Consider the following 13,761-nt stretch of genomic DNA (forward strand, 5'->3'; position numbering starts at 1 on the left):
CACACAGCGGCAGCAGCTGCAGCCCCCCTGCTTGCTGTACTGGGCAGCATTTGCTGCTGCTGCCCACCCGGAGCTTGCACACTGGGCAGCAGCAGCAAACACTTTCCAGCTTGGCAACTGGAGGGGCCACAGCTGCTGCCACTGTGTGCAGCCGCAACAGGAGAGCCTGGAGCCGGTTTAGGGCTCAGGCTGGCAGCAGGGTGGATTACAAGCTGGTGCTGATCACAGAGAAAAATGGCCCCTCCCCCCACCCCAGGGCTGGGGCCCCACGCTGCAGCTGCTCGCAGCCCCATGGGGCTGCCTGTGCCTGCTCAGGACAGCCCCACTTGGGCTGCGAACAGCTGCAGCAGGGAGCTCTGGACATGGGGCGGAGGAGGGGCCGCTTTTCCTCCAAGATCAGCACCAACTCGTTCCCTGCCCTTCCCCCTCCCTCCTGGCACCAATCCAGCTACGTGATTCCAGGCCAGAAGCCCCTGCTGGGGTTCCCAGTTCAGGGACCAGGGCCGGACGGGCCCTGCTGTTGCAGGAGCTCTCCAGGGCTACCCCTGGGTCATACTGCCCTTGGTTCCTGTCATCTTTGGCAGGAACCAAGGACAGATCAATTTTAATTTTCTAAAAATTTTTAGGGGCCCTGCAGGCCTGATAGAATGGCCTCACAGGCTGTATTTTGCCCACCCCTGGTCTAACTGCTGAGTTTTAGCTACTTACACTAAATATATGTAGATTAATTACTCTTAATTAAGAAAGAGCTTACCTCAAGGGGTCCCCTTCAAAGAGGGGAGTGACAAATTGACTTGTGAACTGGCTTGCAAACTGCCCTGTTTGTTGCCTCTGGTCACTCAGGGAGTATGCTTTTATGCTCTCCTGGCCCTGGACTGGCTCTGCCCCCTTGCAGCAATCCCAGCTGCTCAGAGCACATGCCCAAATACACAGCCCACCAAACAGATACTCAGGAAGCCAAACACACAGGCAGCCCTTACCAGGATATGGTGCCTCGCTCCTCTTCCTCTTCCCCCTCTCCTCTTACAAACTCCTTGCAAAACTTCCCTGTTCACTGCCCCGGTCACTTGCTCCCTTGTTGCTCAGGGAGTCGCTCTCTCTTTTTATTTTTTGTTTGGTCTCACTGGTCCTTCTCCCCAGTAGCCGCACCTACAGGATGAATGAGGAACCATAAAAGACTTTTTCCCAAAAAAAGCCCTGTTCCCTTGACAATATTATTCTTGCAAGAAGCATAGTTCTGTGAACTCCCTGGATCATCATTGTCCCTAAAACCCATCCTACCCCAAAGAGATCACATAGCATAAAACAAAGATATAAGTGAAATCCTTTGGCTAGGGACAGACATTACACATAAACTGGTTTAAGTGATCAGAAACTGGTTTAAACTGGCAACAGATGTTCAGTACACATAAACAAGTTTGAAAATTGCTGTAACTAGTTTGAGATAATCCTGGTTGAATGTAGTATCAGACTTAACCGATTTGGCTCAAACCAGTTTATGCAATGCCTGTCCCAGACCTCTTGCCGGTTTAAAATAAACCAGACTCCCCAAGCATCCTGGTGTGCTCTCTGGGCTAGGTGGAGCTCTCTGCTCCACAGCAGAGCTGGCCCTGCCCCTCTGCTCCCTGGTTGACGCTCCAGCAGAGACTGCAGGCAGAGCAGGGTCTGCCTGGCTTTCCTTGTCCCACCTCCCCCTCACTGCTGAAGCAGGGATTCCACCTCCACCCCATCTCCTACAGCATGGACCCTAGCCATGTGGTATGCTAGCTAATAGGGCTATGCAGAATTTCAGCAGCCATTTTGTTTCAGAGGTGTTTCAGGCCATTTCAGCACCTGAAACGCCAAATCCAAATTGACATGGAAGGCTCAGAAACATCTCCAAAATGAAATGAGGCATCTGAAAAGTTTTGGAACTGTTTCAGAAATGTCAGCATCTCAGAGTCGGGCTTGCAGGGAAAAAGCTGTACGCTGCAGGCCTGCTGCGTGACTTAGGAGACCCCAGCATGGATCTCTGCTTCCTACAGAGCCAGGTCACATGGCAGGGCAGTGCTGGTCCATGCCACATGACCTGACTCCACAGGGAGCAGAGGTCCTAGGCAACAGCAGCAAGGAGACCCCTGATGTGGATCTCTGCTCCCTGCAGGGCTGAGTCATGCTTCAGGGACCAGCAGGCTTGCTCACTGCTCTGTGCTGCTTCCCTGCCCTGAGACCCAGCATGACGGGGATCAGAGAACCACATGGGGGTTTCCTTACCTGCACAGAGGGCAGCGGCCCTCCCCCGCCAGACAAGCCACTCATGGCCCCTTCCTGCTCCCCACTGGGGCCCCAAGCCCACAGCCCCAACCCCGTCTGGCTAGGTAAAGCTATGCAAAGCTTCCCTTGCAGCCCATTCAAAACAAATGCAGAGGAGATTCAGCTGAAATGAAACAGGACAGTGATCCAAAACATTGAACCTAATCACTGTCCTCTGAAATGGCTGAATCTGAAATTGAATTGAAACATAGCCATTTTAGACAGCCCTGCTAGCTAATGCTGACAGGTGTCTGTGTGTGTCTCCAATTTCACTGGGACAGGCAGACAGAACAGCGACCGCTTAGGGCTTTTGGGAGCTAATCAACAAGTTAGCTGGTCAGCTGTTTAAGAAGAGTTTGAACTAATGGAGAGAAGCTATTGTTTTGCTGATGAGGTGATAAACACTGTTATCAGTTCCCTGCTGGCTTGCTCATCTGTTAGTTTGTTACAGACAGTATAAAGAAGCAGGGAGGGAGATTGAAAAGTTCCTTATCACCAATAGATGTATGTACTGCACACATCCACTTGCCATAGAATGCTAGCAGGGGGCTTGGGGCTAGCAACACTCCTGCACCCTTGAGCAGCCAGTGGGGAAAAGCCTGGGATGGTGCAGGCAGGGTGGGGGTTTACACTGCTCCCTAATCGGAGTGTCCTGCTGGGGCTTGGCTACACCCTACCTCAGATCAGCATTCTGGAAGGGAAGGGAGGGCTACTCTAGTGTCCACCAGCTTCTAGCCTGACCACTGCAGGCATGTGCCTGAATTTCCTGAGTACAGAGAGAATGTCTGCCCAGTTACAAACTGCTTGAGCCTAGCCAGGTTAGACTAACCTGCAAAGATTGAATCAATTCAGACTCAGGCTTTTTGAATGTCTGTCCCTAGCCTTTGAGTCCCTGGTGGTGTTTCCCTTGCACCCAGACTCCACACAATCACTGCAGCCATACAGGAAAACTATCCAGACTCCAGTTGGGAGGAGCAGCATTTATTTTATCCCTTTTAATTAAACCCGTGAAAACATTTTGGAACTGACATGATGTTCTTCAATTGTTTTTTTTTCCTTTTTTTACCCTCTGTTTTATTGATTTAGACCAGTGATCAGCAACTTTTTTAGGCTGCTATGGCAGCAGTATAGGAGAAGTTCCTGTCACTGCTGCTTCTCTCTGCTGTGGTCTAGGAAAAGCCCCCACCATCAAATGCTGCTGGAGCCCACTCACCACAAAAAAGAAAACCCCCAACTTTCATGGGCTAGATCAGGTGGCTTCATGGCCTGGATCCTACCTGCAGACCATACATTACAACTCCCTAATTTAGACTTTTCAGAGATTACTGGATCGTCTACTATTCATCTTTTGGTACTACTCACTAGCACCAGCTATTCTTGGTTAGTTCTTAGGCACCATACAAGAACACTCAACTCAGCAGGTGATAAATCAGCTGTCCTGAATAAAACCTGGACTCTGTGCTACAGTGATAGGTTACTTCTGCAATTCTTTTATCCAGAAAACCACCACTGATCACAGTGGAGTTTTGCTAGTATTGGGCCTTATACAAACCTCAATGAAAGCAACTGAAATATTCTCACAGACCCTTAAAGTGATAGACTGAGCCTACACTATGATCTTCAGCATTACTTGCTTCATAATGAATGTATCAGGTCAAAGTAGAGAAATAATTAGATGAATCGGGTTGAATAATACATAAAGAAAATGTTTCCATTCCATGGACAATATCAGAATGAACTCTTTTAAAAAAAATACATAATTAAAACTTAAAGCCAAAAGTAGCATAACTGTAATGATATGCTGTTGGGAATGTGCATTCCCATTTCTATTTCCATCCTGATGTTAATCCTCATGCTTTTAATTGTATTGTGCCTAGATCATAGCCTGTTAGCCATTCTATTATATAAGAATGTTGTCTACAATATGCTAGACTCTTTGTATGATTTTGCAAGCTTTTCTCTAGGTTGAAAACCTGTGTTTACATGTAGAAACCTACTAAAATCAGCTTGCAGGATGGAGACCAGTATTTGTAATTGGTCCAGGAAGGTACTGAAAACTGTCCCAGATTCCTAGAGCTGTTGTTTTCCTATTACAACAGAGGAAAAAAAAGAAAGAAAACTCATGGTATAATTATTGGAATATTATGATCCCTTTAGGAATGGCATTTGGTAAGACATAAATACCATCTGAACTTGACAGAAGCAAACTGTATTAATCCCACTGCAACAACTTAACAGAAATATCACTTTTATTGATCTTCGAATGCAGTGCTTCTTAGCTGCTTAATAAAATTGGAATTATTAATAAAAGTAAATGCTGAATTATTCCACCAAAGTACCAGCACAGCAAGGAGAAATGTGCTATATGATGTAATTTGCTCATGAACAGATTTACAAACAAACATGAAAATTCCTGGGCTACAAAGTGTGTGTTGTGTTTGTGCTGGGTTTTGTTTGGGTTTCTTTTCTTAATTAAAATTGAAGTATAGTCTGGACTGACGTGTTTTTAGTATTGACATTTTGTTTTCTTTGTGTTTCAAAACTGCTCTCCATTTTATGTGTTTGTTTTTCAGAGAGCTTCTAACATGGATAAAAACACAACCAAGGCTGAGAGTGCATGGCTGTTCAGAATATGGTATGGATTTGATCACAAGTACCCTTTCATTCCTGTAAATCATAGGCAATGGTTGTATTACAAGGAGAACCTTGAAAATGCTGGAGTCTAAATATTATCATTCTAATTTTACATATTCATGTTTTTAAAGAAAGTACAGACTTTTTTATGGGGAGAAAATAATGAAAGAAGTTCAAAGACAGCCCAATAATAGGAAAGCAGAGTTGTAGCATTTTCCTAAATGAATCGGTAGGGAATGAGATTGAACTGGGAGCACCTGCCTAGATCAAAGTTTTTAGTCAGTGTATTAAAAAAAATTCTAATTCCAAGACAAAACTCTGGCAGGAGCAAACCACTTGCAATATTATTTTATTCATACTTGGGAGTGAAGTCACTTTCAGGAAGGGCAAGGGCCTGAGGCTGTGTAAAGCTTACTTATAACTAAACCACATGCAGGCCATCTATAGCAGCATTTCCCAATGTTTTCTGCCCCACAGCACACTTACACAGTCTTTTCCACCCCACGCAACACCGGCCAAATGCAGAGTGGGGGGGAGGGGAGATGGTGAGAGGCTGAATGCGGAACCGGGGGTGGGAGGGTTACAGCGTGGGTCCAGACAGGGCACGGTGGCAGTGTGGGGTGGCAGCAGCAGCACTGGCTGTAGCCACGCCCTGCTGGAAGCCACGCCCCCCAAGGTTCCCCAGCACACCTGCATGGCACACTGGTTGGGAAACATTGATCTATAGCACGGGAAGGTGCATAAAGCCTACCACATATAGAGTTCAGCCACAATCACCATTCTATGCAGTCTGTTTGCACAGCTTGGTGAAGTAGCTGCCTAAAAGAGTGCACAGAAGAGACCAAGCCCCCATTACCTGATCAGGCAAACAAGGGTACATGTTCTGTGTACCATGGGGCCTTCCAGTGGCCATAAGGGTCCAATGAGAAACAATGGTGACCGATAGTCCTGCTGAAGCAGTACGGTTCCACCATACCCCCATTCTAGCTGGTAAGGCAGGACAAGGAACACCTGCTTCTGTGCACCCTCTGTTGTCACAGTTCTATTAAACATGATTGAAAAAGGTAGGTATAAGTGCTGTTGTGTGGGTGCCACTGATACATCAGCATGAAAGTCAACTAAGAATTGGATATTAAATGTTGTGGGGAGAGCACTAAGGACCTAATCCATTGAAGAGAACAGGATTCCAAGGCTCACATACTAAATACACCAGCCCCGAAACTTTACTAATATGGTCCCAATACAGCTCCTTTTTTCCATCATCCTGCCTTCATATTTGAGCTTAAATCAACACTCATGGTATTTGAACTGCTATATGTATTTCTGCTATGAACAAAGGTGAGCTAGGATGAGATCGTGTTATGCTCCTCTTAGGTAAAGCAATAACTTATTAAAATTCCAACAAAGTTATCCCTCAGTAAGACTTCCAGCAAAGACAACATAATTTTGGCTTTAAAAATATAAAAACATTGCTTCTACTAATTTATCAAAATAGTTTGAAGGGCCAAAAAGTAGTTAGAATTAAAACATTTTACTAAGATATGTTTTTTCTTTACAAGAACAGTTGAAAATTGTACATGAATGCAGTGAAAAGCAGAAGAACTTTACTGATGAGTGCCATTATAGCTGGTTTTAGAGACGCGCTGATTCCACTTTTTCAAAAGTGGCCAAGTTTGTAGCTGTGAGATGTTTTAAAGGCTAGGGATGGACATTACACATAAACTAGTTTAAGTGATTAGAAACTGTTTTAAACCTGTAACAGAACAGAGATTCAGTGCACATAAGCCAGTTTGAAAATGGCTGAAACTAGTTTGAGATAAACTTGGTTGAATGTAGTATCAGACTTAGCTGATTTGGGTCAAACCAGTTTATACAATGTCTGTCCCAAACCCTTTGCTGGTTTAAGCTAAAACAGATACCCCCAGCATCCCAGCATGCTCTTTGGGCTGGGCTGGGCAGGACTGTCTGCTCCACAGCAGAGGTGGCCCCTCCCCTCTGCTCCCTGACTGGAGCTCCAGCAGACTTACAGTCACACCAGGGTCTGCTAGCTTCCCCATGCCCCCAGCCCACTGCTCTGACCACTTGCTGCTAAATCAGGGATCCCTTTTTTCTCTCTCCCACAGCACAGACTGTAGCCAGCATGTGGTATGCTAGCTAATGCTGTATAAGGCAAATAGGACAGTGTCTGCTTAGGGCTTTTTGGAGGTAATCCACAGCTCAGATGGTAATTTCGCTGCATTCCTTCCTTTGGAAAAAGCTGTTTAAGAAGAGCTTGTGCACCTGCCTGGTTTGGTATAGGTGCTCTCTAGAGGCCTTGGAGTGCACATCCAGTTTAGGCCTTCGGGCATGTCCTCAAGACTTGGGTGTTGGGCTGCATTTGACCCTGAGGGAGGTCCCAGCACTTTCCTGCCATGACTTGATATTCTGTCCAGTAGCGAGCCTCCCCCTCACAGAAACTTGCAAACTGGGTGCTGCCCCTTACGGGTGTTCTTGGGGCTCCACCTCCCCTACACCCCAGCCACACATCAGCCTTCAGAACAACAAGGTGATGGGTTGCTGGCTTGCCTCTTTGGTGTTCCCTCCTATTCTTGTCCTCCCCTGCCCGTCTCTCCATGTCTTTCTTTGCCCCGGATGTCTACGGGGTGTGGGACCGGTCTTGCCTCAACCTCCACCTTGACCCTACCTCTGAGACTTTGGGTTCACTGAGGCTGCTTCTGTTCCTCTTGACCCTTTGGGTCAATTGGGGATGCTTCCCCGGTTTGGGCTCTGCTTGCCCTTCAAGATACCAATGTGAACAAAGAAAAGAAAGAAAAGGTAGAAAAGAAAGGAACAGTTGGGGTTCGGGTGACAGCCCACCCCACTCACAATTCCAGCATCTATGGCCATCAGGATCCCTCGACACTGTCCTCTTTGGCCCAGCTGTCCTGCCGAGCCGGGTGTTTACCCTTTTAAGAGGGCCGGGACCCTTCTGGTGGGCCCCTGTCCAGACTCCTGCCAATCTCCTTCTTTGATGATCTTGGAGCCCAGGGAGCAGTGTCGCACCCTATCCTGGGTTTAGCTGCTGCCCCCCCTTGTTACCCTTCTTTTAAATCCACCGGGCAGTGGTTTTTGGTGATGGCATCTGCCAGCGTTGCTCCCAGCCTAAAATAAAAGCGGTTGATGAACCATGCTGGCAGCTCTTCTCAGCGCAGCGCGTCTTTTCGTGTCAGAGGTAAGTAAGCCCCCTCCTTAGGGCTTTTAGTTTTCTTTTTCTGGGGGCTTACCCTAGCCTTGGCTCTTGCCATGAGAGGGGTTCCCAGGACCTCCATTTGTGTCCCCCCTGGGACAGCTTGTAATGAATGAGGCTTTGTTTCCTGATGAGGTGTTAAATGCTGATAACAGAGCTGATCAATGCTCTGTTATCAAGGGAGGGACCCCTCCCTAATCACAGTGTCCTGTGATTGATGAGGGCCTGGCCATGTCCCCCTCAGCTCAGCCTTGTAGAAGGGAAGGGGAGGGGGCTGCTGTAGTGCCCCCCAGCTTCTAGCCTGAGCCACTGCAGGCACGTGCTTGCATTTCTGGGATGTCTGTCTGGTTATAAAACTGATTTAACCTAGCCAAGTTAAACTAACATACAAAGATTGAATCAATTCAGGCTCAGGCTTTTTGAATGTCTGTCCCTAGCCAGAGTATAAAACACTACAGAACAGTAGGGAGGAAAGAAAAGGCTAGAAAAGAAAAATATTTGAGAGAGACTGGGGACAGGAATGGGAAGTGAAGAAAAAAGAGTTTCATGAAAGAAGGAAAAGAAAACAAATTTGAGGTAGAAACATCTAATAATAGGAAAGCTGGAGAGTAGAGACTGAAGGAGAAGAAAGGGAAAACAAATGTGAAAAAGGCAGAAGACAGAGCAACAGACATGAAAGGGTTATGGAAAATGCAACATGTAGAGAACCCAGGACAAAAATTAGTGAAAAATAAAAGGAAATATTGGAAAGAATCAGTTTGTTTTGTTTAAATGATGAGAGAGGCTAGGAAATAATTGACTCAATGATCCTGGTTGCTATGAAGCTGGCAGGGTAAGCTCCCCTACTGTTATCTTTTTGGAGGTATCCTACCTGATATAGAAATACGAAAGGGAAAACAGATGTAGTTCTTGAATTCAGAACATTAACTTTTTGTTCACATTCAGTTTAGAAAGTTTGCTCTGTAAGGTTTGGGGGTGGAGGGTGAAAAACTGTTTTACTTTCTAAGTTCTTTTTAAGAGATTCTGAAAATGAAAGAAAACATTTACCTTAAATGGTAATCTCCTATATTCTGGTAATAAACTTTTTGCAGTGTTATCCTTCTCAAAGACTGTAGCCATCCCATTATCCTACAAATGTATTTTAATTAAAATATAATTTTTACATCTTTTTATAGTGAATACTTGCATTCAAATCCCTGCAGAATGTAACAGTTTCACCCATTTAATGCCTAGACTGACAGTTCTGAACATTTCTACTGTGGGTCACTATTCTGTTTCTGAAAGATGTTCCTGTTCCTCCGAAAGAGAAAAATTATCTTCCCAAACTTTTCTTCAGTGTCTATGTCCTTCTCTTAGCAATGTTATAGAGTTGTGCTGATGAATGTAAAAGAAAAAATTAATACAATTGTCATGTAGGATGGTATTTATACCTAGTATAGGACTACACAATGAATTGTGATAAAGTCTTTAAAGAAAAGATAGTGAAATGTAATCTTCTGCCTGGTTATACATATAGAATGAGTCCATGCCTGTGACATTTCTATAGCCTGATACTTGCTCTGAGGCATTAACACACATCTACCCACTCTTCTGGTAATAATATCCCTTATGTCTGTTTATTTCATGGGGGAAAGGGAAGCATAATTGCAGCAATCACAAGGGTGTTGTGCTTCTTGCTGCGATTCTGCATGATTTCCACTTACTTAAGTGTTTCTAGACAATAGTAATACACAACATTACAGTGAAAATGTAAAGAAAGCCTGAAATTGACTTGGAGCCTGAATTTACAATGTTGTTTCTAAAAACAAGAAATATGGGCTGATCCAAAGCCAAATGGAATCAATAGCAGTCTTTTCATTTATGTCAAATATCTTTCAATAACACCCTAGATACATAAAAAATATGCATCTTATCCTAATACTAAGATTAATATCAGAGGAATAATTTCAGTTTCTAAAGATTCAGTTTCTAAAGGTTTTTTGGGTTGTTGTTTTTTTTGCCTCCATGCTGCAAGTAGGTACAGAACATGATAAAACATTTGATATTTTGATGTGGCTAAATGTCAGTGAGTTCATCTCTGCATTAATATCTTACAGCCTAGCGTGTGAGAATTCAAACCTGTAATGTAATAGAAAGGGCTGATGGGGAGGAACAGTAGGGAAAAAAGCATTAAATATTTCAAAAATGTGTTTAAGATAGTAGGATTGAAGAATCTGTGACATTATATATCTGATATGCTGTTACCCTTTTAATTTCCTTCAAGGGCAGTTAATTCATTTGCATCTAATATAGCAAGCTGTAATTAATACATACATGCATAAACAGTGTTTCTGATTCTATAAGAAAGGGGGTCATTTTTTATATTTTGTGCCACCTAGTATACATAGGCAGAGTCCAAACTAAGAACAGAGGAATGTGGTTCACAAAAGAAAAAAATTCCTCTCTAGTCTGTCTGCTCAAAGGTGATAACAGTCCAGTCTGCTCCTGACAGGAAACCAGGTCACATCCTCTAAATATACTATTGAATTGACTGGCAAGTAGGACTGAAGAGTAAAAGCTCCACTTATTCCTACACCTCTTCATCCCTTTGCTTGCATATATCCTCTTTAGAGCATACTGTGTGCATTTATTTCTGCCTGCACAATCTTAAGATATGGATAGCCTGCATAGAAGTGAAAGGGGATTGCTACTCAGCTATGTAGATGTATAGTTCAAGTTGCAGTTTAGCCTTAAAAATGAAAACAAATATTAACACTTTGGACAGGTGTCTTAAAAACAACTTTTATCACTTGTTTTTTCTACTAACCTGGGGGTTTAAGTTCAACCAACCCATTTGGGTTGGACACAGTTTTGTAGCAGGCTTTTCATCCACTAACGTTTCCCTCAGTCTTCTTGTGCTCACATAGGGCATTTTAACACATGCTTCAGGAGGTGCATGGGGCGCTTTAATTAGCAAGCTGTGTTAATTAAAACCACCAGAGTGCCACATGTATCAGCATCCCACACACTGAAAAATGGTGGTGGTGCACTTTGAACTAAAGTTGATCGAACAAGCGTTAGTTCAAAGCGTCCCATCACCATTTTTTGGCATGGGGACACCGATGCATGTGATGCTAGTGTCTTCTGGAGTGCATTTATTTCTATGCTCCAGAAGACTCAATTAATTGAGTCTGCTCTGACATGCTGGATTTCAAGCATGTCAGAGCCATCTCCCTGCATGTCTATAGGAGCCCATAATTATCATTTACACCTCTTGGATCATTTTGCCCTGTGTGTGACCACAAGGGGCCTTACCACCTATTCTCTGGCATCTCCTCTGCAGGAAGACAGGGCACAATGAGGGGATAAGGTAAATTTGGGATAGATTAAGCAAACCAATGGTGAAGTGGTAGGAACAGAAGAAAGGAAATGTAGGAAAACATATTTGAATTAAAAAAATCATATTTATGACAGAGCTTGCCGTGCTCATTCTATGTGCTTTTAATGGAAGAGATCTCTGTACAACAAAGCACATTGAAAGTTAGACTGAGGAACAGTATAGCAAAGCAGAGGACAAGATACAGCAAGACCACAGTAGCAATAATGGAATGAAGGAAAAGGAAGAACAAAGGCAAGGAATGAACAGTATGTTTCTTTTTATTACCTAGTGATAAGTTTGTTATGGGTTTGGTCTGAGGCCCAGCCCATAGCTGGAACTGATTGTTTCCTAACAAGAGGGTGGGATCTCAATGTGGTACTCTCAGAGTAATACAGAAGTTCAGGCAGCTTTTTGGGGAGGCACTCTAACTATGGTGCTTTACACGAAGTGCCATGGGTTAGAGCACCATTGAACTGTTGGGTGGCAGGGGAGAGGGGATCAGAGCCTTCATTCCCAGGCCAGTAGGCAGGGGTCCTCCAGCAGCCTACTGAACATTAGTTGTGTTGTGACTACAGAAAGCTTTTGGAGACTTCATTGCTGAAAAATGTAACTTTTATACACACCCTCAACCTAGAAAATGGACTGCCAAGCATGCGCTATTCTTATCTTTAATGATATGGACAGGAGACAGCCTCTGAGAAAGAAAAAGATTTTTAAAAACATATCAAAAGGCCTGAGTTGTGGCAAGTAAAGAATTCTGGTCTTTGCAGTGTTCTAACTACAGGCCCAATTCTTCCTTTTGGGCCACTCAGGGCTCCTATCTATGAGCACGGAGACTGCTCCAATGCGTTGAAATTCCAGAGTGTCGGAGCAGACTCAATTAATCAAGTCTGCTGGGCTTGGGACAGAAGTTACACATAGACTGATTTAAGTGATCAGAAACCAGTTTAAACCTGTAACAGAACAGAAGTTCAGTGCACATAAACCACTTTCAAAATGGCTAAAAGTGGTTTAAGATAAATCTATTTGAATGCAGTATCAGACTTAACTGATTTAGGTCAAACTGGTTTATGGAACTTCTATCCCACACCCCTGCCTGGTTTAAGGTAACTCACAGTCCCCCAGCATTCCAGGATGCTTTGTAGCCCTTGGCTGGGCTGGGCTGTATGCTCCAGTAGAGCAGGGTTGGCCCCAACTCTCTTCTCCCTCATCAGACCACTATCACTGGTCTAGCTGGCTGAAAAGGGGGTGGGCATAGCAAATTCTGTTCCAGCCAGTAGCCACGGGACCCCAGCTGGGGTCTGCCTGGCAGAGGGACAGCAGCCTTTGCCAGACATCCCAGCCCCCCATCCTGGGTTACTGCTTGAGTGGCAGGAGCATGGGGGCAGGAGAGTGTGTGGTGCTGCAGGTTCTTGAATTCTTCTTTCATTGTCTTTAACAGCTGTTCCTTTTGTTGTGTCTCTTTACTTAAAGCTTTTCATGTCCATAGTAATCCTTCCAGAGTGATTCGTTACCTTGTCTTTTTATTCACCTAGGGTTTATGCCCAGAGAGGACCACTGGTCACAAAATTGTACAAATGTATCTGGTCCACAGAATATATCCTTACTCCAAAAACCTGTAGCTGTTTTTCGTATCACCCACTTTTCTAGTTCCAATAGCAATTTGTTCACCAAGCCTGCCATATCAAGTCAGTCCAAAAAAGGGGAAAAGCTCCTGAATTCCAACTTAATCTGTCCTTCCTCCTTCGCGAAACCAGTTTGGCAAATTTAAATGACTGAGCTTCCATGCTCCTGGAACAAATTTCACAATCCTCAGCAGCTCTAAGTTCAAGCAGCCTCCAATTTCTAAGTCCAGTGTTCAACAAAATTTCCAAGTGCTGTGCACAATAAAGGCTCTCAATCCAAGCAAATTCAGTAGTACCCACCCAGGAAAGGGAGAACTCCAATATTCCTGCGGTGAGCAGGGGTGGGGAGACCGGGGGTTCCTGGCAAGGGCTGCTGCCCTCTTCCTCCTCCAAGCACACTCTGGCTGGGGATTGTGCAGGCCAGGGTTGGGGTTTAAACCCCCACCCCCAATCATACTCGGCCTGCCGGGGCCTGGCCACACACCATCCCCCTCCCCCAGCTCAGCTTCCCTCCAGGCTTCCAGCCACTGCAGAAGGGAGGGGAAGGCTTGCTCTAGTGCCCCCCAGCTTCTAGCCTGCACCACTTCAGGAATGTTACTGCATTTCTAGAATCAAAAGTTAATATC

The 13,761-nt window shown here is 44.7% G+C and overlaps 1 protein-coding gene across 1 annotated transcript in view; it reads left to right on the forward strand.

Moving 5' to 3' along the window:
* SLC9A9 (solute carrier family 9 member A9) overlaps positions 1-13,761 on the forward strand; it is a 416,256-nt gene that overhangs the window by 313,589 nt on the left and 88,906 nt on the right. The window contains exon 14 of the mRNA XM_019532963.1: positions 4,866-4,945. Coding sequence (XP_019388508.1) covers positions 4,866-4,945 — 80 coding nt within the window. The remainder of the gene's footprint in view (positions 1-4,865; positions 4,946-13,761) is intronic.

The sequence above is a fragment of the Crocodylus porosus genome, unplaced genomic scaffold (genome assembly GCF_001723895.1).
Source record: "Crocodylus porosus isolate Cpor-Errol unplaced genomic scaffold, CroPor_comp1, whole genome shotgun sequence".
Lineage (NCBI taxonomy): Eukaryota > Metazoa > Chordata > Crocodylia > Crocodylidae > Crocodylus > Crocodylus porosus.